General features: G+C 45.1%; 1 protein-coding gene and 1 long non-coding RNA gene across 7 annotated transcripts in view; one reads left to right on the top strand and one right to left on the bottom strand.

Moving 5' to 3' along the window:
* Nucleotides 1-26,616, bottom strand: part of SEL1L3 (SEL1L family member 3) — a 100,953-nt gene that overhangs the window by 11,580 nt on the left and 62,757 nt on the right. For all 6 annotated transcript variants that reach the window (XR_012022576.1, XM_072808716.1, XM_072808674.1 and 3 more), the window contains exons 13-20: nt 24,857-24,997; nt 21,194-21,256; nt 17,979-18,155; nt 15,378-15,505; nt 12,946-13,029; nt 5,462-5,552; nt 5,240-5,324; nt 3,745-3,854 (exon numbers count right to left, since the gene is read on the bottom strand). Coding sequence is in view for 5 of the 6 variants with exons in the window: in XM_072808716.1 (XP_072664817.1) it covers nt 3,745-3,854; nt 5,240-5,324; nt 5,462-5,552; nt 12,946-13,029; nt 15,378-15,505; nt 17,979-18,155; nt 21,194-21,256; nt 24,857-24,997 (879 nt within the window). In the remaining variant the exon portion in view is untranslated. The remainder of the gene's footprint in view (nt 1-3,744; nt 3,855-5,239; nt 5,325-5,461; nt 5,553-12,945; nt 13,030-15,377; nt 15,506-17,978; nt 18,156-21,193; nt 21,257-24,856; nt 24,998-26,616) is intronic.
* On the top strand, nt 15,387-17,556 carry LOC140622941 (uncharacterized). The gene is made up of 3 exons (XR_012022598.1): nt 15,387-15,536; nt 15,653-15,932; nt 17,192-17,556. It is a non-coding gene; the product is annotated as an uncharacterized lncRNA (long non-coding RNA).

Genomic DNA, 26,616 nt, shown 5'->3' with positions numbered 1-26,616 from the left:
TTTAATGATTTGTGTCCTCCCTTTCACCTTTCCTTTCAGTTGCCATGGACAAAGGATCTCAGTGAGGATCACCCAAAATAGGTTGTACACACCAGGCCTCTCATTACCATTCTGGGCAATAATCAAGATAAAAAGAATAGCAGCTAACATTTAACGAGTGCTGTTGAAGGTCAGGCACTGTTCTGTTTTATATGTATTTCCTTAATGCTCATATCAGCAAATTGAGATAGGTACCATTATCCTCTCTGTTTTATAGGTGCGGAAGCTGGCGTGCAGAGAGGTTAAGGCACTTGCCCAAGGTAACGTAGCTGGACAGGGGCAAGAGCTGGAATCCAGACAGGGTCCAGAGTCTCAAATCTTAACCTCCACTATGCTGCCAAATAACCTCTAAACTGATGTAAGTGCTGTATCTTTGAGATGCATACATAACATACACTCACACACAACCAGAAAGTGGAATATTTCTCCACTCTCTAAAAGGAAAGTACTCTTAACACTTGAGCTATTAGAAGAAAAGAAAAAAAATCACTTTATGTAATTTTAATGTCTCTTGGAAAAATAGCAAAATTAAAATAAATGGGAAAATAGACCAGGGGAATGTTTGTATGCAAAGTAATAGCTTAAGGTCCATTATCTACTGGGCCAATGTAAAAAGAACTAATTATGATTTACATTTAAAAAAAAACAACAACAACATAGTTCCAAGGGTGCCTGGGTGGCTCAGTTCATTAAGTGTCTGCCTTTGGCTCAGGTCCTGGTCCCAGGGTCTTGGGATTGAGCTCCAAGCCAGGGTCCCTGCTCAGTGCGGAGCCTGCTTCTCCCTCTCCCTCTGCCTCTCCCCACTGCTCATGCTCTCTCTGTCTCAAATAAATAAATAAAACCCTAAAAAAAAAACCAGTATGAAACCTCCAATAGATACATAGGAAAAGAATACAAATAGAGAATCCACGTAAAATAAATCATGAGTAAATGATCATAAAGTATACGTAAAAATGTCCATGGCTACTAGTAGTCAAATAAATGCAATGTAAAACAATGAGGAAGTTATCAACTGTTAATTATTTAATTCGAATAATTAAAAGTGAAGTCATGAAAACATCCAGTGCTGACAAGACTTCAGCTCCTTTCCTGCACTCAACCACTGCTTGGTGAACCCTTTCAGGAAGCCCATCAGCCTGATGGGCTAGTATTATGTATTATGCTAGTATTATGTAGCCGTGACGCATTTTGACTGACTCAGTGATACTAGCCCTCAGATTATAAAGAAATTATTCAAATGGAGATAAAAGGCGGAAGTGTGAATATGTCTACTGTAGCACTCGACAGCATTGCAACACAACGGATACGGCCTCTGTGTCTTCCTTAATGGACAATATAAATCCCAAGGAGGCAAGAATATTGTCTATCTATTTATCTTTTGTCCCCACCACTGAGAAGTGTCTAAGACATGGCAGGACTGAGTGAATAGGGGCCAAGTCAATGAATAAATTAGCAAACAAGAATAAATGTCCACCAATAAGATAAAGCTTAATAAATTACCACCATTGGCTCAACAGAAAATGGGACAGTGGTTAAGAGTAATTAATAATTACAGAGACTGGGCAGTAAAATGCACACATTCCTACAATATGTTAGAAAAGATGGATTTTTAAAAAAGATTTTATTTATTTATTCATGAGAGACACAGAAAGAGAGGCAGAGACACAGGCAGAGGGAGAAGCAGGCTCCCTGTGGGGAGCCCGATGTGGGACTTGATCCCAGGACCCTGGGATCACAACCTGAGCTGAAGGCAGACGCTCAACCACTGAGCCACACAGGCGTCCCAAGAGATGGATTTTTAAGTGGCACAGACACTCTTGTTAACATCACAGAGAGACACTTGCCCGTGGCTGGAGGGGGACAGGAAGACAGGAGTAAAGCCCCTGCCGCAGAACTGTGGCTGCATCCTTTAATTTTTATTTTCCTTTAAAATGATCTTTTAATGTTTGAATAACATTGTTTGTCCAAAAAAACAAACATCAGAATTGAAAAAAAAAAACAAAAAAAAACTCGTCCCCTAAATTTGAGTGACAGCAGATATCACTGAAAGGCGTTTGGCTCTATTGTGAGTCCTTTTCAGCAGCAACTCCTATTTCATTCCAGAAGAAATAATAATAGGAAAGATCATGTCCATTGAGTATATTCAGTGCTGAATGTTTAATAACATTCAATCCTTATAACCTATGAGCTAAATACTATTATTATCCCCAGTTTCCAAAAGAGAAAACACAGACTCAGTGATTCAGTGACTGGCCGGGTACGAATAGCTATGAAGTGATAAAGACGTGGGGTTTTAACCCAAATAAAGAAACACCTGGATGTAGGACCTCCTTAGAAAAAAAGTAAAACAGGCACTACGATAGGGATGGGTTTCCAGCTTTTGCTGTGTCATCAAACTCCAAAGCACGTTGCCAGAAACCTGGTGTCTAAGAAGGCATCAACCATTGCGACTTCCGTTGTGAGAATGGCCCTCAGATGCTCAGGGGAGAATTCTGATTAGCCAGTGTCAGAGCAGTGAGGGAAACAGAGGATCATCATTAGCACACCACACTAATGATCGTTGCAGGCAAGACCTACTAAAGGATGCTAAAATTAGTGGACAGAAATTTGAGGAGAAACAGAATATTCACAAAGTTGCAAACTATCTCCCCAGGATATATATAACTTAGAAAGACAAATATGAACTTTACAGGGGAGAAACCCAGCAGAAACCACCCTAACCAGTAATCAGACATACTGGCATCACGTATGCCTCATACGACACACCGAGGAGGACACATCACTTTTGTACTTTCCTTGCTCAAAACACATAACTTCATTCTAGAAGCCAAATCGAGGCCCGTTCTACATGATACCCAACCAGGGTTCTTCCTAAGTATCAAGGTCATGAAAGACAAAGAGACTGAGGAGCTATTATTGATTGAAAAAGACTAAAGAAATATGACAACTAAATGCGATGTGGGACCCTGGATGAGATCCCAGGACAGAAAAAGGGCATTAGTGCAAAAAATGAGTGAAACCCAAGTAAAGCCTGAAGTGCACCTAATGGTACTGAACCAACACTACCTTCTTAGTTTGATAATGGAATTGTGGTTTTGGGCCAGATAGTCACGCTAGAGGAAGCTGGATGACTGGTACATAGCAACTCTCTGTACTCGTTTCGTAGCTTTTCTATAAATTAAAAAATACTCCCAAGTCAGAAGCTTCCCCTGCCAAAAGTCACGAAAAGCAAACTCCTATCACTGAGGGGTTGGCTCAGCTAAACAAGTGAATCACTTGCCATTCTGACCACACTTGCCATCTCTTCGGTTTCTATGCAGTGAGTTAGTTTGATGGAATCTGGTAGAAAGACTCCTGGACTCAGAGCCAGAAGATGTGGCTTTAAGATGGGGCGGCTTCACCTGCTACCCGACTGTTCGGCTCTTGAGCAATTTATCACCTTATTGCAGTCTTGTTATCCTCCCTATAAAATAGTTATAACAGAATCCCCAGCTTCACGAGATTGCTGTGAGAACGGGGCAGCCACCACAGTAGGTGCTCAATAAAGGTATCACCATTACGGTTCGCGTCCTCACAGAGCCGTGAAAATGGATGCGAAGTGACTCTGCAAACCGGGGAGCAGATACAGGCGGGAGGGCATCTGAGGACTCCAGGCCTTGCAAGCTCGCAAAGAGACATCACCAAGAGCTCGTTCCTGCGGTTTACCTGCGAGTCTCCATCCAGGGCTGCCTGGGCGTACATCTGCACGGACAACTCAAGGTCCTGTGACTGGTTTTGGTGGCCATAGTAGTAAAGGTCTCCCATTTTCAAATATGCTGTGAAACAGAAAGCACAGGACTATTTGTGAAGTGGTTTTATTTCAGACAGACATTTTAAAGGTTGGCTCAGTCTCACCATGGCGAGTTTTTCCTACCAGAACTCAAATGCGTAACATCATTGTTTCCTTGGTGTGTCAGGAAGGGAGGGGTAGGAAAACCTTTTGTACTGAGCACCACCATTTCTAGACACATTTTCTTGCTTTGCTGGGCAGCTCTCCCAAATGGGTCTGTGAAAATCCCCATCTGCAACCTTACAGCCCAATTGACCGAGATCGTTTGGGGCACTTTACTTGACGTCTGAAATTTTGCTGCCTGGGCTTGATGACCGATGGGTATTTCTGTACTCTGTTTAAGCCATGTATTTTATCCCTGCCCCCCCCCCCCCCGGAAAAAGTTTTGTTTAATGGTGTACGTATCGCTCAATGTCTAGGCAGAAAAATAGAATCTGTGTCAAGTAGTTCAAAAGATGGATTTCAACACTGGAAAATTGCTTACCAGGGCTGAAAAGGCAAATGGAGGAACAGCCAACAATCCAGACAACAGTAATATGGGAAACTACTACCATCCCTAGATCTGGGACGACCTGAGACCACAGAGGGCGGCCTTGCCAGGCAGGAGCTGGAACCATGGGCGCGTATAGCCATTGTCGGAATGGCCCGAAATAGAGAGAGAAGGGGAGAAATACTTAGGCTTCTCACGTCCTCCCATCCAGCAATCTCCTGCCACCACCTCCCATTGGCTGAAGCCCATCAGATGCCCAAGGACACAGGAGTTAGGGGACCATAGTTCCTGGGGATCAACCCCTCCCATACAGAGCAGAGCAGAGCAGAGCAGAGGAAGACAGGGATACATCTGAGGGCAAAAAAGGCAAATGACTGGCCCAGAGAATCTCTCCAGAGTAGCTTTCTCTTTTGAATTCTCATCAACTCTGAAGAAATGGTGGGTTCTGAAAGGGAATATAAGGGAAGGGAGAAGAAATGTGTGGGAAATATCAGAAAGGGAGACAGAACGTAAAGACTGCTAACTCTGGGAAACGAACTAGGGGTGGTAGAAGGGGAGGAGGGCGGGGGGTGGGAGTGAATGGGTGACGGGCACTGGGTGTTATTCTGTATGTTAGTAAATTGAACACCAATAAAAAATAAATTAAAAAAAAAAAAAAAAAAGAAATGGTGGGTTCAAGCATTCTGTGGACCATGGAGGAGGAGAAGCCCATTGCCTGAGGCTGATAGCACTTTACTCATGACCTTAATAGCAGGGTTTTTCACACTCCTTCCTAATTGTTTAGACACATCATACTTCACACAAAGCTGTTAGATGGTCCCTGATCCTAAAGATTAAAAGCTTTCAATGCTTCAGTTTAGCACCCCTTTTCCTATACATACCAAATGAAGGAGCACCAATTTGAAAAACAGAGAAGTTATAGTATCTCCAAACACAATTAACACCCAAGTATCTCTTGGCCAGGTCCTAAGGGGGAGGAAAGGGGGGAGAAAAAGTGAATTCGTTAATATATTTCAGCCAAGTGACTAATTTTACCTTTCATAAAACCCAATTCATTATCCTAACCTTAGAGCTTCCACTCCGAGAAGAATACATTTACTTACTGGCCTCTCCTCACAGATGTGTGCTAAATTTGTCTGTGACACTTCAATTCCAGTTTCTGCTGCTAAAACATAATACAGCAAAGCTTCATGCCTAAAAATAGATGATTAATAATAAATTTCATATAGTGGCTCTTGCTAATATTCACAGAGAGCTTTATATTCAAGCACAAGAGGGCACAAAATAAGCAGTTTTTTTAAAACCACAAAATCATGAGTTTGGTGTGTGTGTGTGTGTGTGTGTGTGTGTGTGTGTGTGTTTTAAATAAATACTGTTGTTAAAAATACTGCAGGCACTGATTTATTTTCCATCTCCAAGGCTGAACTCACTGATAAGGTTGGGGAGCTGGTTGGTGCAACAGCTACCTCTACTGGCCGAACGGCGTGTGGCATGCGGGCTGGGCTGTCTATTTAGCTTTCCAGCCTCGAATCCTTCCATCCCCTCTTAGGGGAGATGAGTGGCATTTAGAAAAGGCCCTGTGCTCTTGGGTCCTCTGTTCTGTGAAAGGCTTCTTGGGGCTTTAGATCCTGAGCAAGCTTAATTAAAGCTGATCTTTTGTGATGCATTAGCATTTTGGCAGAAGGGAAGGCGTTTACAAGGGGTCCAATCTCAATGGCCAAAAAAACACACAGAAAAAAAAATAAAAACCACTCATAATTGAATGATGGCAAAACAATGACGGATCACGGTGCATCTGTTGAAAGACTGGCACAAGATTCACAAGACAGAATAGCAGCAAGGGTTTGGGGGAAAAGATAAATTCCTACGGCCAGTGTTTGTGGGAGGGCAGGTTAACCCACTGGTTAAATGTGCAAAGTCTTCAGAATGCACATGCCAGTTGGCCAACTGGGAAGGGTTCTTCTAAAGAAACAGAGACGTGTGCAAAGATTCTGTGACAACAGAGTTCATGGCAGAGCCGTGTATATATGGCCAAAAAGCACTGGAAGCAACTCAAAATATCTGAAAAATCACTGAGTAGTTAAATTACCCCCACGGTGCGGCCACTTTCAGATGAGGCCATTAAAAAGGATGCTGTAGAGAGAATTCAAAGACGCAGAAAGATGTTTATGCAAAATTTTCCATTCGGTTAAAAAAAAAAAAGAGCAGGATGAGAAGCAGAGCAATTCCATTTTTGTAAAACAGAAATAAAATCAAGTGTACACATTTGCACGCACATGCAGGTGCATATACGCAGAGAAAAAGAATAAAACCTAAAAATTATCTATCAAAATGCTGACAGTACTTATCTCTAGGTAGTGAGGATCAAGTCATTTTCTTTTCTTTTCACTTCTATGATTTCCTCCATTTTCTTTGTGTTACCCAGTTTATGAGTAAAATTTTATTTTGACCTTATATTGTTGTTCCTAAAGAGCTTATTTTTCATTCTCAGGTGTTGACATTAAGAATTAACTCTTCCTTAATTGCAGCTCTACCTGCAAACTGGCTTATGGTGGGATTGAGGAAATAAGGAGCGCAGATTCTGAAATCATTTTTTCTACTCTGTTAAAGCAGCTTCTGGTGGCCCGTCCCCTAGAGACAAAGAGAGGTGATTGGGGGTCAGATTAGGACAGTGAGGCCTTCACTCAGACACAGTGCGGGTCATGGGCCATGGAGCCGCTGAGTGAGCTGATTCTCGGCTTCCCGGACACCCACGGCAGCAGACCAATTAGCCATGACTCATGCTAAAGAGAGACGAGGCTGGCTGGGCAGTGTCCCCTGCATCGCAAGCCAGATAACAAGCCCACGACTACAGCTGTAAGAACAACACAAAAGATGCCTAGGCATTTTCTTACACAGCTGGCAAGATTCATGTTTCATGACAAGAATCTTCAGAACAGACCCCAGATGGAGAGCGTGCAAAGGAGGCCCAGCAGAAGGTCCCCATCATTCTCCGACAGGGACCCATTCTCAAAGTCTGACAATCTCACGTTTCTTCGGAGACACTTACATCTGATCCAGTGCCTGTTTCCCCCAGGAACGGACGAGGGAAGGAGATGGTATAAATTTGCTGGCTCAAGTTCAAATGTTGGGCCAGGTCCCTCTGCTGCCCTAACTGGATGGAATGTGGTTCACATTATTAAAATGTAACAAAACGATGTTTTCTCTGACAGCAGTCAGGCAGCCTGTTAGGATGTGCTGGGGAGGCATGAGGTTGACGCTTCCTGTAAGAACTGAGTCACTAGGATAAACTTTATAAAGACAGTATCTTGTCTCTAAAGCTGCTTTGGTGGTGGGGAGGCCAGGGAGGAGGGAGTTTTACAGGAATAACTTCCACTGTCCAATTATTGTAAAAGCCAAGAGGAAATTTCATAGAATTCCCAAGCATTTCCTTGGAGGAAGCACTGAAATCCATCAGAAAAAGAGAGGTCTATAAAACATTGATGTCAACAGAAGTACGGAAGGGGAAACCACCTCTGTCTTCCATCCCGCAGAAGCAAGCATCAGACGCCGGTGCACTCCCACACCGCCACCATCCACGGGGGAAGGTTAGAACTCTCAAGGCCAGGCTTTCTCAGCTGATTAAGACTTCTGAGAAATGACACCTCTGCAGAAATCCTACCCACATTTAGCTGCCCAGTGCTTTGTTCTTGCTTAATTGTGTTTCAGCAGAGACTGCCCAGAAGTATTCATTACAGATATTTCTATATTTATACTCACAGAACAAACATGTACGCAGCACTTAACTCGGAGCAGGAAGCCCAAAGGCAAGCCACAAAATTGTACTGTCCTTCCATGAATTTCCTCAAGGTTTAAGAAGCTAACCAGAGCTTCAAGCTTTATTTCCAGTGCACTAAAGTGAAGCTGCCCCCCAGACAGTCATTCTGACAGGATGGGGGTGGTGGCTGGATGCAGAGAGGAAGGGATTTGCAGCAAAGAATGAGTTTAGGGGCACCTTTGCAATCCTCCCACTTCCGACTTAGCATATACACTTAGAGAATTTTTTAATGATACATCTTAATCATCAATCCTTTGGTTGCTTGCTGTGAATTGTGAATTTGAGTGCCTCAGAGCAGCTTCTCAAACAATTATATTATGTTCTTTGTGCTCTTCTCTGCCAATGCCTGAAGCAGCTCAAATTAAAAGGAAAAAAAAATCCTTGGATCTCAGTGGCACTCAGGACCCCTGGTCTATTGCAGAAAGGTGAATCTCTTTCAACTGGAACTTGGCAGGCCTCCTTCTCTTGCCTCAAGCCCACCATAATCTGGCTAACCTCCTGGGTTAAATATTTGGGGCATATTTAAGACAAAGGACAATAAAACACACAGCGCACAGATAAAACACACATGGGGGAAGGCAGAGAGAAATGGAACATGACAGCCAGCCTCTCCTTAGCTGACTTCTCCTGGTGTCCGAGGACAGCCCCAGGCACGACAACATTATCTTCCGTATTATGCCTATACAGCAAAAAGCCCCTTTCTCAATCATGCTCCTCTTTTAAACTATCCCATATAAATCTTGGAACAACACAGAAAAGTACAAGCTCATCAAACTGACACATGTAATTTGAAAATAACGTCCAGAATAAATTCACTTACAGAAAATGAAAAAGGAGGATGGACTTGGGACATTGATGGATGATTTAGTTCTCTTACAGCAAAATAGAGGGTACCCCCAAAAGCCACATTGTGGTGTGGGGAGGCCAACATTCATGTATTTCCTATTTAACCCCAGGGCGGGTTTCAGGACTTGGGAGAGCAGGAGGAAATAGAAGTACTTTGCCTCAAGTATATTTTGACAAAGATCTTTCTCATTCTAACAGATACTAGATGTCTCTTCCTGTTGATAGAAAAAAGGCTTCAGATCCAGATTGAAACTTAATAATACTTAGCATCAGCATCAAGATCGGCAAGGATATGGAGAAACAAAAACATATACATGGTTGGCAGGGGAATGAATTGGTAAAATCCTTTGGGAAAACAATTGGCATTGTCCTATAGAATTGAGCATTATCTTATAAAGTGCCTGCCATGTGACCCCACTCCTAAGTTTATATTCCGGAGAAACTTATCCAATGTATACCACGATACACATAAAAAATGTTCATGGCCACACTGTTCTTTTTTTTTTTTTTTAAACTATAATATATTTTTTTTAATTTTTATTTATTTATGATAGTCACACAGAGAGAGAGAGAGAGAGGCAGAGACACAGGCAGAGGGAGAAGCAGGCTCCATGCACCGGGAGCCCGACGTGGGATTTGATCCCGGGTCTCCAGGATCGCACCCTGGGCCAAAGGCAGGCGCTAAACCGATGCGCCACCCAGGGATCCCCCCACACTGTTCTTAAAAACAACAAAAAAAGGGAAACACACATGCATGTTGAAGTGAGGATTGATAAGTTAAGTGTGGTGTATGATAGCAGTCAAAGTGAGTGACCCGCAGATACATGCATCAAGGGATATGAATCTCATAACATAACACGTTATGTTAAAAAAAAAAGGCAGTTGAGCTATGTAGGATATGGTTCTAATATTACAAAGCTCAGACACAAGCCAAATAAATCTACTGCTTAGGAATCTATCCACATATAGCAAAACTATAAAGAAAGCGAGGCAAGGGCAGCCCGGTGGCGCAGCGGTTTAGTGTCGCCTGCAGCCCAGGGTGTGATCCCGGAGTCCTGGGATCGAGTCCCACGTCGGGCTCCCTGAGTGGAGCCTGCTTCTCCCTCTGCCTGTGTCTCTGCGTCTCTCTCTCTCTCTCTGTGTTTCTCATGAATAATAATAAAAAAAATCTTTAAAGAAAAAAAAAGAAAGAAAGCGAGGCAAGACCAACAACAAGGCTCAGCATGATGGTTACTTCTGGGTGCCGGGGGTTTAATCTGGGAGAGAAACGCAACTGTTCCTTTTCTTTCATAGGGTTGCAGGTGTTCATTTTATCATTATGCTTAAGAATATATATATATATATATACACACATATATATATAAAATATATAACATATATATTTTTATATATACATAAGAAATTTTATATATATATAAAATATATTACTTCATACGTATCAACTATTGAATGACAGAACTCAACTGGCTTGGCTACATCTCTAGTTCAGATGCTCAGCACCTTTTACCTGGATTCTGAACCAGCACGCTTCAGACTCTCCCTTCTCTCTCCCCAAACTATCAATAGCTCCCCACTGCCTCGTAAATTTAAAAAGTGTATGACCTGCCATTCCAAGTTCCATACAGCGGTACCTCTTTGGTCTTGTTACGTGTCACTCCCTTTTACAAATCTTCCTGAAGGCAAACTGGTGGCTTAAAAGTTTCTAGACTCATCCAGAATTTTCCTATCTCTGCTTTTTTGTTCCTGTATTCCCTTCACCAGAAATGCTGTTCCCTGCATAGCCAAGCGGAAATCCGAGCCACCCCTCAAGGCCATATCACCTGCTACCCCCGGCATGAAGGCCGAACCTAAGTCCCACAAACCAGATAGCATCTTTTCCTTCTCAGAATCCCTTGTGCTCATTACATACTGTTCATGTGCCTCAAGTTAGGGTTGTTCTTTTTGCCTTTGTTTGTGCACTCATTTGTTTTCGAGCACTTCCAAGGTACCACTAGGTGCTGGGCACCGGGGTGCAAGCCAGAGGGCAATCAACAAAAGCGATCAGGACCTTAAAGGGAGCAAGGAGTTAGGTAGGACTTCTTGGCAGAGGAAAGAGCAAGTTCAAAGATCCAAAGGTCGGACAGAATGTGGGCCCCGAGAGGAATAGCAGATTGCTCTGCATAAGGAAGAAATGAGGCAGCCAACTTCCCCACACCCTGCTTGTGGCATTCCCTGCAGCTTGTGGCAAGGCAGCCTGCATTGAAGCGTACTCAGTAAAATCTGCTGAACAGGACCTGAACTCACAAACCGTGTAGAGCACACTTAATTTCCCCCTCCCCTCTACCAAAAAAAAAAAAAAAAAAAAAAAAAAGTCAATCAATCTCATGCTGTGGTTGACTATTGTAAGACAACAGGTCACAAAAACCTTAATTCATCTTGACCTTCACAGCAAATTTCACAATATGCTAACCTGAAATGTTTGGTGATGTTAAATTTAAATGTAGGCAAGAAATGTAAGCTATTAATAGATACTCTCTTTATGGGAAAAATAGTGTCAAACATCTTGGCGTGTGTGTGTGTGTGTGTGTGTGTGTGTGTGTGTGTGTTGTCAGTGTGGGGGTGTTTACAGATGTGCTCTCTCTTTGGGAAAACCCACATACGCACTTCAGTATTTGAATGCTCTTTTCCCCCTCAAGTTTCTTGAGGGAATGAAGGGTGGGAAGTTTGGGGGATGAGAAGTAGAGAATAAATTAAAGTCAAATTTGTGAGTTTTATAAACTGAAGCTCTCTTGGGAGACAAGATAAAACACCAGAAAAATTATAAGGTTTATCAATCGGAAAATAATAATTTCATTAAAATCTTTTCCCCAATTGTGCAAAGTGAGGCTACCGATGATAAACTTTCACAGGATAATAACAAACACTCCTTTAGGTGTTGTTTTCACCGGGTTCCGTTCCCTGCTCTTCTTTAAGATTTTCATTCACTGACATGCTATCTGCCTATGATGCAGGCACCTGTGGACCAAAGGGGAAAACGGTGTTCTTTTGGGCTTATATTTTAATTCTTAATTAAGGTTCAGATCAGATGATGATCTAGACAGGTCTGGTCTAACATGTCTTTGAAGCAGTGGATCAATGGGATACGTGCTGATGTGCATACCCTTTGTAGCCGTTACTGAAATACCCAGATCATTTAGGCAATAGACCAGCCAAAAAAATATGACCCCTTGGAAAACCAAGACAGGGCGGTAGGACCAGCAGAAGAAAACAAAAAGATGGAATCAGGTGAAGTTTTCAGCTTGGAGGGTTGTGCCCTTATTTGTAAAATCAAGGCACAGCAAACGGGGAGCATCTGCAAATCCTCAGTGCAGCGTCTCATCCTATAGGGTACAGGATGAGATCTGTTAGCTTTATGAGAAGAAAGTTAAAATGGGGAGTCTGTTTGGCTGTGGCACTGAAGGTCTGGTAAGTGAGTTCCAGTAATCCCAGGCTCTTGGCCATGGACGGGATAGTAACGTATCAGTGGAAGGATTCAGCTTGAGCCTTAAACACACTGCTCTATCTGCTTCCTGTGCACTTTCTGTGGTCTGCCAGGGAGAGGCGGAGGTTCAGCTAAGACTCCCTGTGCTGTCTTCACTGTAAAACCAAGAGGAACAAGCTTGAAGGGAAGAGAAGTCAACACTTTCATGTGTCTCTCAACTTGATGAATGTGGACGCTTCCCCTAGAGAACTAATTTTTGTGTATAATTAAACATGGAAATGCTATGTTTTCCAATCAACAGCCAATCAGTCTGTGATACTTTGAATATCATTACTGGGAGGCCGTGATTTCCCTGCAAATTGCTTTTTCGGTTGTATTTTAAGACTCCATCTCATAAAGACTCCACTGACAAGTTGAAAGGTGAGGGCTGAGAAAGCTCATTCTAACGTGGGTCCCCAACTTACCATGAACCCTCCAGGTAGGCATTGAGGCCTTTGCGAATGACATGACCCAAGTAGCCATTTTTCTCAGCTACATGTTTTGCCCATCTGAAAAGAAAAGGAACAAGAAAATATCCAAACTGTGGAAAATTAAATAATTGCTTTTTTCTTCATATGATCTCAATAAATCCCACTTGGGGATTATTTTGCTGGTTAGAAGTTTTACATGGCAACAAACCTGAAATGAATGTTAAGAAGGTAAAGAAGGATGCATTTTGAGAACTTTGCATTCAGTGCCTATCTTATGAATACTTAGGAGTTATCATGTATGCAAACAGAGACATGAAAGGTACCTAATGAAAAAGAGCTGCCAATATGAAGAAGGATAATATTTACCAGGAGTCCTGGTATTCTCTCCATTAAAACATGTTTACAGATTTATTATAAGGTTTCCTCACTTTTTTCTGTCCTCTGATTTATCCTGGAGAATTTTTACTAATAATGAACTGGCCTGTTGTAGTCTTTAGATCTACAACCACTAAAAGAATATTATAAGGATACACAACTAATAAGCTAATGGATGGGGGAAATAAATTTTTTAAAAAATACTTGTTTGATATAAAGGAAGGATGAGAAAAAGGGAAATAAGTACAAAGAATGGATGGGACAAATAAGGAATAAAGAGTAAAATGGCAGATTTAAAACAGAATCTATCTTTATGTTGCATTAAATGTAAATGGTCTAAATATACCAATTAAAAACTGAAGATAAAGTATATAAAACCCAATTATATGCTGCTTTGAAGAGACACACATTAAAATTAAAAGAAGAAAAAATTAAGAGTAATGGCTGGAAAAAGATATAACATGCAAACTCTAATAAAACATAAAAAGCAGGTGTAGCAAAATTCGCTGTATGTTGGTCATAGAGCAAGCCTCAACAAATTCCAAAGGACTGAAGTTATTCAGAATGTATTCTTTGATTGCAGTAGAATTAAGCTAGAAATCAATAACAAAAGAAAAACTTTAGTATATGTGCTGCCGAAGCGAGCACACAAAAGAAAAATTTATGAAACATGAATGTTCACATCAAGCATCCTAACCAATAATGATAAGAAGCTTCAAGAGTCTGCCTAGGTCAAGTTTTAGCACTGAGTCCAGGTCAGGTTGGATTTGCTCGCAAATGTCTTATAAAAAACAACCTTTTGAAAAGCCAGACTATTAGTATGAAGGTGGTCTCGAGCAGAGGTCTGCGAAGTTTTGTTTTTCTTTTTCTTTTTTCTGTAAAGGGCAAGATAGTATATATTTTAAGCCTTGCGGGCCACACATAGTCTCTACTTATATTCATCTCTGTGTGTGCTTGCCTTAGAACTCTTTAAAAATGTAAAAAGTATTCTTAGCTCTTGGGGCCACACAAAACAGAGGGTGGGCTTCATGTTACTTATGGGCCAAAATTTACCAACCTCTGAAAAACATTTTCAGATGCACATGACCTCAAAAATGTGCCTCCTGTTCACCTTTCTTTAGGAAGCTACTGTAGTATGTACTCTACAAAAGTGTAAGAGTAAGCCAAGGAAGAGGAAGAAATAGGGTCCAGCAAGGAGAACCCAAAAAGTTAGAGATGAAAGAAAAGGAAACCCCTACGGTGATGACAAAGTTAATTTCAGGAGGGCAGCTGTGTCCTAAGCAGACTCCAGGAAAGATGTCACTGAGATTAAGTTAATCCAATACCTGGTGGGTCTGGACATACTGGGAGAGATCTTAACAACTGTGGGAGAACTTGGAGATCAAACACATGGAAAATGATAAGCACGCAGAAAGCCAAGCCACTAAAGAACTATGAAATATAACGATTACTCCACAGAAAACAAACAAACAAAAAACTGGGTAAGAAAGAAAAAGTAGTCATAGGATACTACATGGCTCAGCTGTGCCTAGCACTCATGTGGTCATAATAGGGGACACTGATACTAATCGAACCAAAAAAATGATATATTTATTGGGAAAATGGGACAGGGCAGGAAGTGTGGATGTGAGGGACAGCAGGCGGGGGCAGGAGAGGGAACTAAACCTTTTACAATGGATTAACAACAGACAAAGCCTATAATGAAAATAACAAGAATTAGTGCTATATAAACGTGTCATTGAAAGTTAGAGCCAAACAGTAAAGAAATAACGAAAAGACTGAAAATGACTTATTCTTGAGAGCAGGGAGCAGTTCTGGGTGGGGTTGCAGATTTCCTGATTTTTCCATGTCACATTATTAATTTTTGTTTCGGTTAAAATTTCCTTATTTTCGCCTTGGTCAAAGTCTGTGGCTCTTTAAACCCCATGCATGCATAATCGCTAAAAAATACGGATTAAATCAAACATTGCAAAACAAAGAAAGGGAACTCCATTTTCAGTGAATAAAGGACATGGCTTTTCCTTTGCACACAACATCTGACAGATTCTTACACAACAGCCTTCTCGGGGTCTCTAGGGAAAGTCTCCAGGTTTCCTGTGATGTAATAGAGAGAACACCACAAAGTTCCTTCGATGTGTCCGCCCTGTGCAGCCTTATGGAAATATTCACCGGCCAAAGTCTGTAGAGAGATCAACAAAGTCATCTCATTGGTGAGGAGTCCTCCTGGCTGGGCTGGTTTCACCAGAGCCAAGCTGGGGGGCCAGGGTGAGGAGGGTGGGGGTGGACACTTAACGCCTGGTATTTTCACTGGCTTACAACTTCTTAGGATCTTTAGGAAAACTGAGTCAAGCTCCGGGAAGACAGCCAATCACAGAAGCTGGCCCCCGGATGTCATAACGTCGATGGGAAGCTATTCGGTGAAGGTTACCCACTAAATAAATAGGACAACACGTCGCTGGGACTCGCATAACCCCTGCAAGCTACACAGCTACGCTTCAGAGTTTTGCAGAAGTCACACCAGGTGAACATTCAGGCACCGGCTCTCCTCACCTTGCTTAATACCTTTCTTCAAACTCGTGTGCAAAAACTGCATTTCCCGTAGGAAGGTGAGAATTAGAATATGACAATAAAAAATCCACACTGGCATATACGTGGGTGGGTTAGCAGACATTAGCAACGCATGAAAATATACAGCCTCTCCTGCAGTCAGAGAGAGGCAGAGGGAAAAAATAAGACAAACATTCGGAAGGGTGAATGTTCTGCTGGTTTACTGTTATTTTTTCGGGAGGCACTTAGCAGTCGTTCTTAAGCCAGGGCTTTGGAGTCAGACAGGCCTGGGTCTAAATCCCGCTCCGCTCCTTAGCAGCGCAGGGTGACCTTGGCCATTGGTAATCTCTCCAACTGAGAAATTTCTCCAAGTGAAAAGTGGGGCTTCTGATGGTACCCAGCACGAGGGCTGTGGTGTCAAGGACCAGGGGAGATGCCTTCTGGAGGCTTGGCGGGGCTACACGGCAATCATCTTCCAGCGGCCTACCCCCGGAGACCTGCCGCTGCCTCCGTCTCGCCCCCTGCATCTTCCACCTCGACACATGCCACACACTTTGGAGTCACCCTGACTCCTCTCCCCGTCACACCTCACATCCAATCCGGTAGCAAGCCCTGTCACCTTGACCTTCAAAGGACATGCGTCACCCAGCCACATCTCTGTCCCCTCCTGGGGTGGCCCATCCTTTCTCGCTTGGATTCAGTACATTAACCCCCTGCTCCCCTCTGGTCTTCTTTAATCCTAGTCTCTGCTAGGATCCAGGGGGAGGCTTTTAAAACACAGCACTGCCCCGTCCAGAGCTGCCCAGCGGTTTCCCATCTTCCTCGGAGCAGCTGCGACCTCACAATGACCTGCGCACCTGCCCGCCCAACCTGCCCTCCCACCTACGCCCCTTCCCCGCTTCTCGCTCCCCCTACGCCAGCTTCCCTATTGTTCCTGGAGCATGCCAAGCCTGCTTTCCTCTAGGGATTTGCCCTCAAAGTTCCCTTTTTCTGGAATATTCTTCTCCCAGACAGATGGAAGTCTCCTTTAGGATTCTGTACTACATCACATCATCAAAGAGATCTTCTCTGATCTTTATTTCCCCATGACACGTATCTCCACCCGCCCTCGTGTTTGTTTATTGTCTTTGCTCCCCTCTGGAATATAAGCTTCCCAAGAGCAGGGGCTGTTTTTGTCTGTTGCTGTGTCCCTGGTGCCTGGAGAAGTGCCCGGCACAGGGTGGGCATTCAATGAAATTTGTTGACTGTAATGATGCAGAAATTATAATTACCATCATCAATAGTATTATTAATAATCAGAGGCTCCCATTGTGCGCAGGGATCCCGGTCCTGCCTCCACTAAGCATATGGCTCTGAGTAAGCCTTGACTGGTCACTCCGTAAAATGGATACAATCATAGCAGCTATTCCAGAAGACAGAACGACGTGGGATGCATGTCAAGTATTTCTGAGTGTCTGTCACAGAGGAAGTGCTTAGCAGACACTGAAGATTGCCACTCTTTTCACTATTATTAAATCTGGTCTCAGGGCACCTGGGTGGCTCAGGGGTTGAGCATCTGCCTTTGGCTCAGCTGTGATCCCAGGGTCCCGGGATCAAATCCCACATCGTGCTCCCCACAGGGAGTCTGCTTCTCCCCCTGCCTGTGTCTCTGCCTCTCTCTGTGTGTCCCTCATGAATAAATAAATAAAATCTTAAAAAAAAAAATCTGGTCTAATATCAGGCAACCCTATCTGGACCCAGCTCTCTTTGCTTCTTGTAAGATCGATGCCTACATTGCCTGCCTGTCATGCATTCTTACCTCGTATCGTCTCCCCCTCCCTCCCTAACTGAGGACTCCCTCCTTCGTGCAGCCTGTCCGGTTTCCTCTGTCGAGAACTGTCTGGGTCACAGCAATTAGCTCACACTTGACACTTGGCTCGAGACCGTCCTTTGCTGTTTGCTATCCTATCTGCCTAACTGGGCCCAGGACCTGAGTGAGGACAGGGGCTGTGTCTTGGGAGGCGTCTGCACCACCCACAGGCCTGGTGCCACCCCCGGGGCCTCAGGCAGGCCAGACACACGTAGCTGAGCTGGTGGCCAGCCACACAGCTGGTCTCAAGTCTTACTTGATTCCTTTCAGGAACTCCTGGGAAAATGCCATCCAAATACAGGACTCCAAGGTTGTACGATGCATCCGGGTTCCCCATCTCTTCTGCTTTTAACCAGTACTTGGCTGCTTTGGCATAATTTTTCTTGAATTTGTGGTAATACCATCCCAAGCCATTGACTGCCTGATGCAATCCCTGGATTTCAGAACAACAACAACAAAAAGAAATCACTTTTTTTTTTTTTTTTTACTGAGACCTAAAGAGAATTGATTGTTGTGAAAACACTTTGCCCGAGTCTGAGCAAAACCTCTCCTGTCTCTTTTTGGGGCACAGATGGCATTGAGGAAGAGCTAAATGTTAGAAGCCACGAGCCCGCCTCAGAGCCTTCCTGGGTGGCTTCCATCTGGCTGCTGCTGGGATTCCTGATGCTGCCCCCAGTCACGGCTCAGCTCCTGAGGCTCTTTGACAATGCCCTTGTCTACAAAGAGGCCTCTTACTGCTCTGCAGTATTGACAGTGACCTTGAAACTCCCCAGCGCTCACCTGCGAGAGGAGGCCTGACACCATCCCTGGGCTGGGACACTTTCTAGGTTACCTGCCTGCCCGTCTGTTGATTACTCTGCCCTGAGCACCAACAGGTCCTCCGAGGGAAGAAGCTGCAACAGCCTACTTGCAAAGCACAGGTGCTTTGAGGCCACAGAGAGTCCTAGTCCTGACAGGTAGAGTGGAGGTTGTGGGGGGAGGGTAGTGGCGATGGGAGGAGGCTTTTAAAACTATGTCTACACCTGGGGATGGACTTGAGGAAGCGCTTCATGCGAATCTAGTCTGGAGCCTCCCCGTGCTTGCCGATTTCGTGCTTTCAGATGCTCTCGTCTGCCTTCCCCGGGTGCTCCCATCTGCTTCCACAGGGCAGCCTGCAGCCTGGTTGTCCAGGCCTCAGAAGCCCTGCAGGGGTGTGAGTGCTCCCGGGGGAGCCTCCAGCCCAGCAGTGAGACACCTGTGTGCAAACCTGGGCCTGGGTGTACACGGTTCTCATTCCCCCCTTCCTGCCAGACCCACCAAGCCATGAAGAAGCAGGGGGACAAGGATCCGAGGGTCACACCATGCCTTGCATGTGTAAGACTTGTCAAGTCAGAGTCTAAGTATAGAACTGAATCTCTTTCACCACCTTCACAAGCAAAGGACGGGTGTCCCTTCAGAACAGATGCCAAGATCCCCGTCTGAGCCTTTTCAGTCTGCGGTAGAGCCTAAAAAGCTACACTTCCTAGGGTTTCTGTTGGGCTCCGGGAGCCAGGAAGACCAGGGGAAAGAAACTAACAAATCCCATTAATATGGAAGTTCCATGAGGGCGGGAATCTTTCTTCTGTTTCCCAAGTACCTATATTAGAACTTGCCACAGAGTAGACACTCAATAAATACTTGATGAATGACCCAAGGCCACCCTTTGAAGGCTGGTGCTACACAAAATGGAATCCAAATCCTATACCCTGGGGACGGAGAATAGGGTTTAGAAATGCAGGCCCCCAGGATAGCTGACCCCCAAGACGGCTGACGTCTGGAAGGGTGTCAGTGCCGTGGATCTATCTGGTCATAGAAGGAACCTTCCCGAGCCTCACACTGTACTAGGTGCAAGATGGTCTCCTAGGGAGTCTTCCAGAATGCCTTTCAATATTGGCCTAGATCAGAGCATACTACAAAATAGTAAGAACCAGCTTTGGAACAAGCCTATGCAATGTGCACATCACAGTGACTTTTGCTGCAAAGCCAGAGGCCACAAGCTTATTCAAATGCACCTGTCACCTCTCAAAACATCTGCAGAGCTCCTTGAGGAATTGCATTTGGAGCCCCACAAGAACTCCCGTCTTCCGGCTTACCGCTCATCTTCTGTTCTGCACATTGACGGCTCAATCACCAGATTTGCTCCCCATGGGACTTCTCACTAGTTCCCCCAAACCAAACTACACTGGACCTTCACCACGGTGCCTGACAAAGAGTGGGGACTTAAAAATTCCTTGTCCAGTGAATGAGGGAGAATCACATCGCACTTTGAAGGAGGTGATGACCCCAGGCCATAAAGCTCCATTTCCCTATACTCAACCTAAACTTTGCTAAAAATCCCTTCAAAACAAAGCACATTAGACATCAGCCCACCACTCCGATGGCTAAAGAGATGCCAATTTCACACCTGCCCTGTTTAGGATGCTTTGGAAGGAAGGCCCTCTCTGAGCCCCATCGAACTGCTTCTCCACTTTGGCCTTTTAATTTGTGTGTGTGTGTGCTTGGGGGGGTGTGGGCATGAGGTGATGTGTCCTTCGTGGGCTCCCTTCTCATGGGTCATGTGCCCTCTTGACACCACAAAGGTGGAGAAAAATCCTCTTGGCTCTCTTGTTCCTTGCCCCAATCTCCTGTTCTACACACAAAAAAAGAGGACTCTGAACTTCTCAAGGGAGAAGGAGGGGAAAAAAAAATGAGCATGGATACATCAGGAATCTTTGTTGATCAGGCAAATATTAGCAGCCTTGGGGAGGAAAGCACTTTCAAGTGCCAAAAGGGCTATAAAGGACTCTGTCAAGGCTGTTAGAATTCTAGCGGGTTCTGCGAAATTTATTTATTTGCAAATCTGCGCGCACGCACCTGCGAGCGTGCATGCCCTGTATGTGCGTGGGTCCCCTCACAAGTGATATCTAACCTCCCTTCTGGGGTGCTGTAGTGAAACCAGCTGACCTGACGATAACATTGAAGAATAAATAGTGACAAAGACAGAGCAGGTTTTAAACCTGGCCACCAGCTTGATAAACATCCCCAAGACTAAGGCACACGGGAAGTCAACGGGGCATTGGACACGACAGGGTAAACCTTCCAAAGAATTAGCCTCTGGTTTCCCTAATTCAATGGCATTTCTACACAATTCCTAGGAACCCGGTCCCCCCCACCCTGCTTATTATCAGGGCAGCCCCGTGATTATAATTTTAGCTTTCAAACAAACTGGGCCTGAATTCTATTGACTGGAAGGTGAATTCGGCTTTTGAGCGTTGCCGTCCCCATTGTGGCAGGTCACCGTGGTGTTGGAGCCCCAAAGTGACTAATCACGGCTGTGCCAGCGACCCTCCCTCCCTGCTCTTTTCTATGGGCCGGGCCAAAGGCTGAAGGCTGGCCATTTCCGCCTGCAGACTTGGGAGCCCGTGGGCGTGTGGGGTGCAAATGTTTCCCTCTGACAATACGCAGAAGTGTTACCTTGGAAGCGGCTTTCTTCATCAGCTCTAAGGCAAGCCGTCTGTTCTTTTTCACTCCTTGACCCTAAACAATGGTAAACAGCAATGAGTATGAAGAAAATAAATCCAGGGTGCCCTCAAAAACACCACGCACGTGTATCAACTTGGCTCCATATAAAATACTGGAAAGAAAAATGAAAACTCCAGCCTTCTTACTTAAAAAGCCTATTTTCAAGATTTCTGTAGGCAGAGCCGCTCTACCATCATCATCACCATCATCACCACCACCACCATTATTTTGCTTGTACGTGTGGCCCAGAGACCGCAGACCTCACCTTGCCAGCTTACATCCACACAAACCCCCCATCGTCATGGGGTGAATCGCATTCCCGTTAACCCACAGATACTATTGGGAGAAGCCCTGAAGGACAATTAAATGAGTTTGGTCATCTTGGAGGCGACTTTCTGCAGATGGCCTCAATTGGGAGCCAGATAAAGCACTCGATCTGCCATGGACAGTCAGAAGTTATTGCGTTGTCCTTTGCAGCCTTCCTGGGTCCTCTCAGGAGTGCCCAGGGTGGACCAGCTCGAGAGCCAGCTGTGAGGGAGATAGGACCCCTTGGAATCCGTCACCTCAGATGCTGACAGAAACCGACAAGGTTCCTCCTGCAAGATCAAGGTTTTCCAGAAGAAGCGGTCTGAGCACCACATTGGGGCTCTAGCTACAAGAGAGGAACTTTGTGGGACCACAGTGAGTTGTCTGCAGGACCGTGTGGGGAAGTGGTGGGTCTGAGGGTGGGGCGGGAGGGGTCCTCAAGGTCATCTCACCATAGGATTGACAAGGAAGCTGGTGGGCAAGGGGAGCCAGATGGAAACCATCGCCGCTACCAAACTCACCCAGCACCTGTGATCGACACGTACACTGCATGTGCCCTGTGGAGCTTTCCTGGCCTCAGACACAGTGGTTGATGGGCTACAGGTGATACCACGTGGGGGGCTTTGCTATATTCATTGCAACCGGATGGTCTTAGCAAACATCCCTGTGTTAATGACCGTGCGCCCGGCACCGTGCTGCCATATGTAGTCCTCGCCACAAGCCCCGGGGGTGCAGCTGGCATTCCCACCTGAGCCCCTGCATGCCCAGAGTCCCACACTGAGTGAGACACAAAGGCAGGATTTGAACCCAGGCAGGCAGGCCCCACAGTCCAAGCTTGTGACTACCACGCTCTGCTTCCTGTACATTCCCATCCCATGCTGAGAACGTATAATGATTCATGACCTCCTCACGGGATGCACAAAACGTGCAGGGTACGTTTGCCTCTGGATTTTTCAGGCCCCAAAATAAAATTGTGACTCCAACTAAAAGTTAAATTACATACACCAAGTTTCTACTCGAAGTTACCCATTTAAAGAAACCGATGAGCTGAAGCGAAGTTGAAGATGAAAGCGTTTTTCAGAAATGCACCATTACTTCATTTAATAGAGAGGAAGAGGAAAGAAAAAAGGACATGAAGCCTTCTTGGAATAACTGGCAGTGAGACAGCCTTTTTGGAGGTCTGGAAAAGTGTCAGAAAGATTAGGACGACGGATGTTAGAACCTGGTTGAACTCAAGGTTTATCTTTTCCAACTTCTTTGCTCTGAAGGAATACAGTGGGCCCAGACCGGATGAGTTACCCAAAGCCTCACAGTTAGATCTGTGACTAGAATTCAGATACTCTCGTTTCTAGGCATCAAGCATTTTCCAGAATATTTGTTATTTATACCTAAGTGGGATAATTTCTTGCACAAAGACTCTGCACCATGCACAAATCTGAGTAGTATTGGAAGCTGTTAAGTGAGAAAAATGTGAAGTCTTGGTCTGTAGTAAGTGCTCAATAATATCCACCGGGTGAATTCATGGAAAAAAGCTGCTACAGTAAAAGTCAAAGCTCTATCCTCATGAGGATGCAAAACAAGATGGCCTGGATTGTCTTAGACAAGAACAAGATGGCAAATGCCCACCCAGAGCTCCGAGGCATTTTACTGCTCTTCACATTTGGGAAGCTCATGCTCTGCATGGGGTTATTTCAGATGGAATACACTTAAAGTGACCTTCTGGCCAGAGGTGAAATCCTCCCATTACTGAAATACTGAAAAGGGGCTTCCTTCATCCCCACTCAGGGAGTTTTAGTTGGAATGCAGGAAAACCCAAAATCATTAAGGTTGGGAAAACCTCCAGAGTCATTTATTCATGAATTTGCCTCTCCCTCTAGATGGTGAGCTCTTGGTGGTCAGAGGTAATGTCTGATTCACGCTGTTATCTTCTCTGCACTTTGACAGTGGCCAGCCCCAACTCCGGCGGCCAGATGCCTCTGTGTGCCTGCCCTCTCCCCATCAAGGGGCATGAGCCCCTTGAGGTCAAAGACATGGAGCACTCATCCATCTGTCCCTCCATCCAGCGCAGAGTCTGGCATTTTGTCAGCCCCGAATGGGTGTTTATTGAATAAACACATGGCTTCATCAGCATATGGCAAGGAGTCAAACCATTTCTAAGTTGACTTGACAACTGAAAAAGGAAAAGTCCAGACCCTAAATTTGGAAACCATATGAACCAATAGGTTTGAAGGCCTTAGAGGATTAGTAATGTAGCAGAGTCGTGGCTGTTAATCAGTGAGTGGCCACGGCGGTGGTTCTGAAGATGGACCTGGCCACATGACTCCATGTCCTTGTTTGAAGACACTTGCTCTCTGAGGGCAGCTGTTTTCTTTGGGCATGACACAGGGCCCAAGGGCTTCCTTACCAGAACCAGCAGATTTTTTTTTTTTTCCCTAAGGCTGGTGAGTTGATGTCTGTGTTTGGGGGTGAAGAACACAGATTCTGAAGCCAGACTGCCTGGATCCCAGTCCCAGATCTCTAAAATGCACCAACTGTGTGACCTTGGGCAAGTTAAAAAAAAATTTGCCTCTTTACCACATATATAAACAGCAATCATAACGTACCCCGTGCCTATCTTGCAAGATGGTTGTGAGGGTTAAATGCATGAACACATGTAAATCAGGTAGTAAGTGTTCAATCAATCAGTGCAAACCACGAGGATTTCATATTTTACATTTTACATTTCTTGAAGCCCATTCGTTATATTATCTCATTCAATCCGTGGTCCTTACCATTGTCCCACGAGATCAAATAACTCCAAGGACACCTAGCTGATGACTGCAGAGGAGAGACTTGAACTCCATTCTGTCTCCTGGGCTAACGCTCCTTCAACCCACCCCCCATTCCCCTGTTGCCTTAAAACAAGATCTTTGTTTTGACCAACCAGACTGGCAGGAGCCAGGCCAAACACGCACTTGGGTTAGGCTGAAATTCAATGACAACCCTGCCTGGTGCTGAACTCGCAGTACCTCTGGGGGCCGGTGGCTGTTTTCCAATCCATGAAGTATGGGTGCCTCCTGGAGTGCTAGAGTTCTTGCAAAAGCAAAGAGAATCCAGGAGCCAAACCAACGACTAATGATTAAAAATTCGACCAAGGGACTGTTTCTGATTCTCCCTTTTCAGCAAATATCTCTTTCCATCAAGAGTGACAGAAGCAGATACTAAGTTTCTCCAGCTACAGACTCCTTGTTTGCCTGCACGCCTACAGGAAACTGCTTGGGAAGTCTGATAAGAATCGCATGATTTCAGCCCAAGTTGAGGGACTCTTACCTTGAATAACACAATGGCATAGTCATATATTAATGCGGGGTCCTCAGTCTCCAGGGCACCCTTGGCATACCACTCGATTGCCGCTTCAGGATTCTTGGCCACACCTTGCTGGCCCCAGAACAGCATCTGGGCCAGTCGTTGCTTCAAGACAGTAGCAATTTAGAATAATGACTCTCCTGTGGAATGCTTAACACAAGGCTTTAAAAGGTGGAAGGACAAACCTAGTTCAAAAAGTTTTCATACTGAGAACCAGGAATTAGGTAGACACACATTATCGTCCAACTGGGGGCTGGAGCCCTGAAAGGCGATCTTGTGTAAATAGAAGGCAAGGCCTTAGCAACCAGCTGGAAACAATGCATTATGCACATGCATGTGAATCAGTCTACCACACGCACCCAGGGGGACAGCTGGATGGAACTTGGTCAAAATGACTGTCTCCTCTCTTTTGGGAGGTACATGCCATCCCCTTAGCCTAGTGAGTGGCACGAAGGCCTGTGCACATCCGAATCAGAAGGGCACTCATATCCTCCCACCCCAGCATTTGTCCACATGGCTCACCCCACCATGACACTCAAGATGGGGAGCTCTCCAGGGATCGGAACCTCAAGTTGTGATTTGTCTGCCTTTCCCCCCTCAGTCCCCACTCAGCAAAGCTCAGTAGAAGCCCACAGAAGTTACCCAACAGGGATTTGCTGAATGGAGGAAGGGAAGTGCATACTAGCTCTGGAGCACCCAGGAAATGACTCTGGCGTTGGGTCTTTCCAGAACTAGGCATTGGAATTCCTTCCTGCACTAGAAAGATGGGAGGCTTGGGATGCCCAAGGAGGGAACCAGAGGAATGTTTGTTAACATTCTGGCCCCATTCTGGCCCCTTATGGTCTTTCCTCCTTTCTGCTTCTTCTCTCATCTCCTTTTCCTCCTACTCACCCCCCTGCCCCAAATACTTATAACCTCCAGCAAAGTATCTCCTGAAAGTCTAGGAAGACTTCCACAGATGGGCGGGAGGCCTATTACTAAAGGGTCTCTGAAATGCTTGCTTGTCAATGCATTTGTTTTTTCTGTTTTCTTTCTTTTTCCCATCTCTGGACTTCCACCTGCTTAGCAGATTCAGAGGCCCTTCCCCACACCATGTGCCCACTAGGAGCAAAGGTGAAGGCCATTCTTTGGGAAGGAGGCCTTCTCCCTCCGGGTGCAATCAGCCTAAGCTGGCTCCTGTCACGGGTTTCTCTTCATAGTGAAACCAAGGCAAGAAGTCAGATAGAGAACATTCTCCTAGCTTTCTGCCCTTTCTCATACCTCAGAAAAGTCCATCCAAAGAACAAGACATGTTCAAGAGCCAAGCTTGGTGCTTTGGTGTAAAACGCTGCACCTGATTTCTGTTATTCTCCTAGCCAAATTCATGGCCTTCTTCTTGCCACCCATCTAATATCTCCTGCCCCCCAAGATGCTTCTTTTTATTTCTATCCAATGCCCTAAAATATCCATTGGTAGTCTTGAGGCCAGATCACAAAGGTTGCTGCTTTCTCTCCTTCTGGGTGCAGGGTAGGGCTACACTTCCGGCCCACGTGAAGTCAAGAGAGCGCAAGTGACTTGCGTTGGCCACTGAAATGGGAGAGGTGGCTTGTGCCACTTCTAAGCAACCACAGCTGTGGGAGGCTGTTTTGCAGTGAAGCCCCTGGTAGCTTGGTTCGTAGGGGCCGGAGAGGACACAGCGCATGCTAATCCCATCAGACCGGTAGCAGGTGCAAGACACTGACCCA

Source organism: Canis lupus, chromosome 2 (assembly GCF_048164855.1).
Source record: "Canis lupus baileyi chromosome 2, mCanLup2.hap1, whole genome shotgun sequence".
Taxonomy (NCBI): domain Eukaryota; kingdom Metazoa; phylum Chordata; class Mammalia; order Carnivora; family Canidae; genus Canis; species Canis lupus.
The sequence above is the reverse complement of the archived record's forward strand: the minus strand, read 5'-3'. Positions and strand labels throughout refer to the sequence as shown.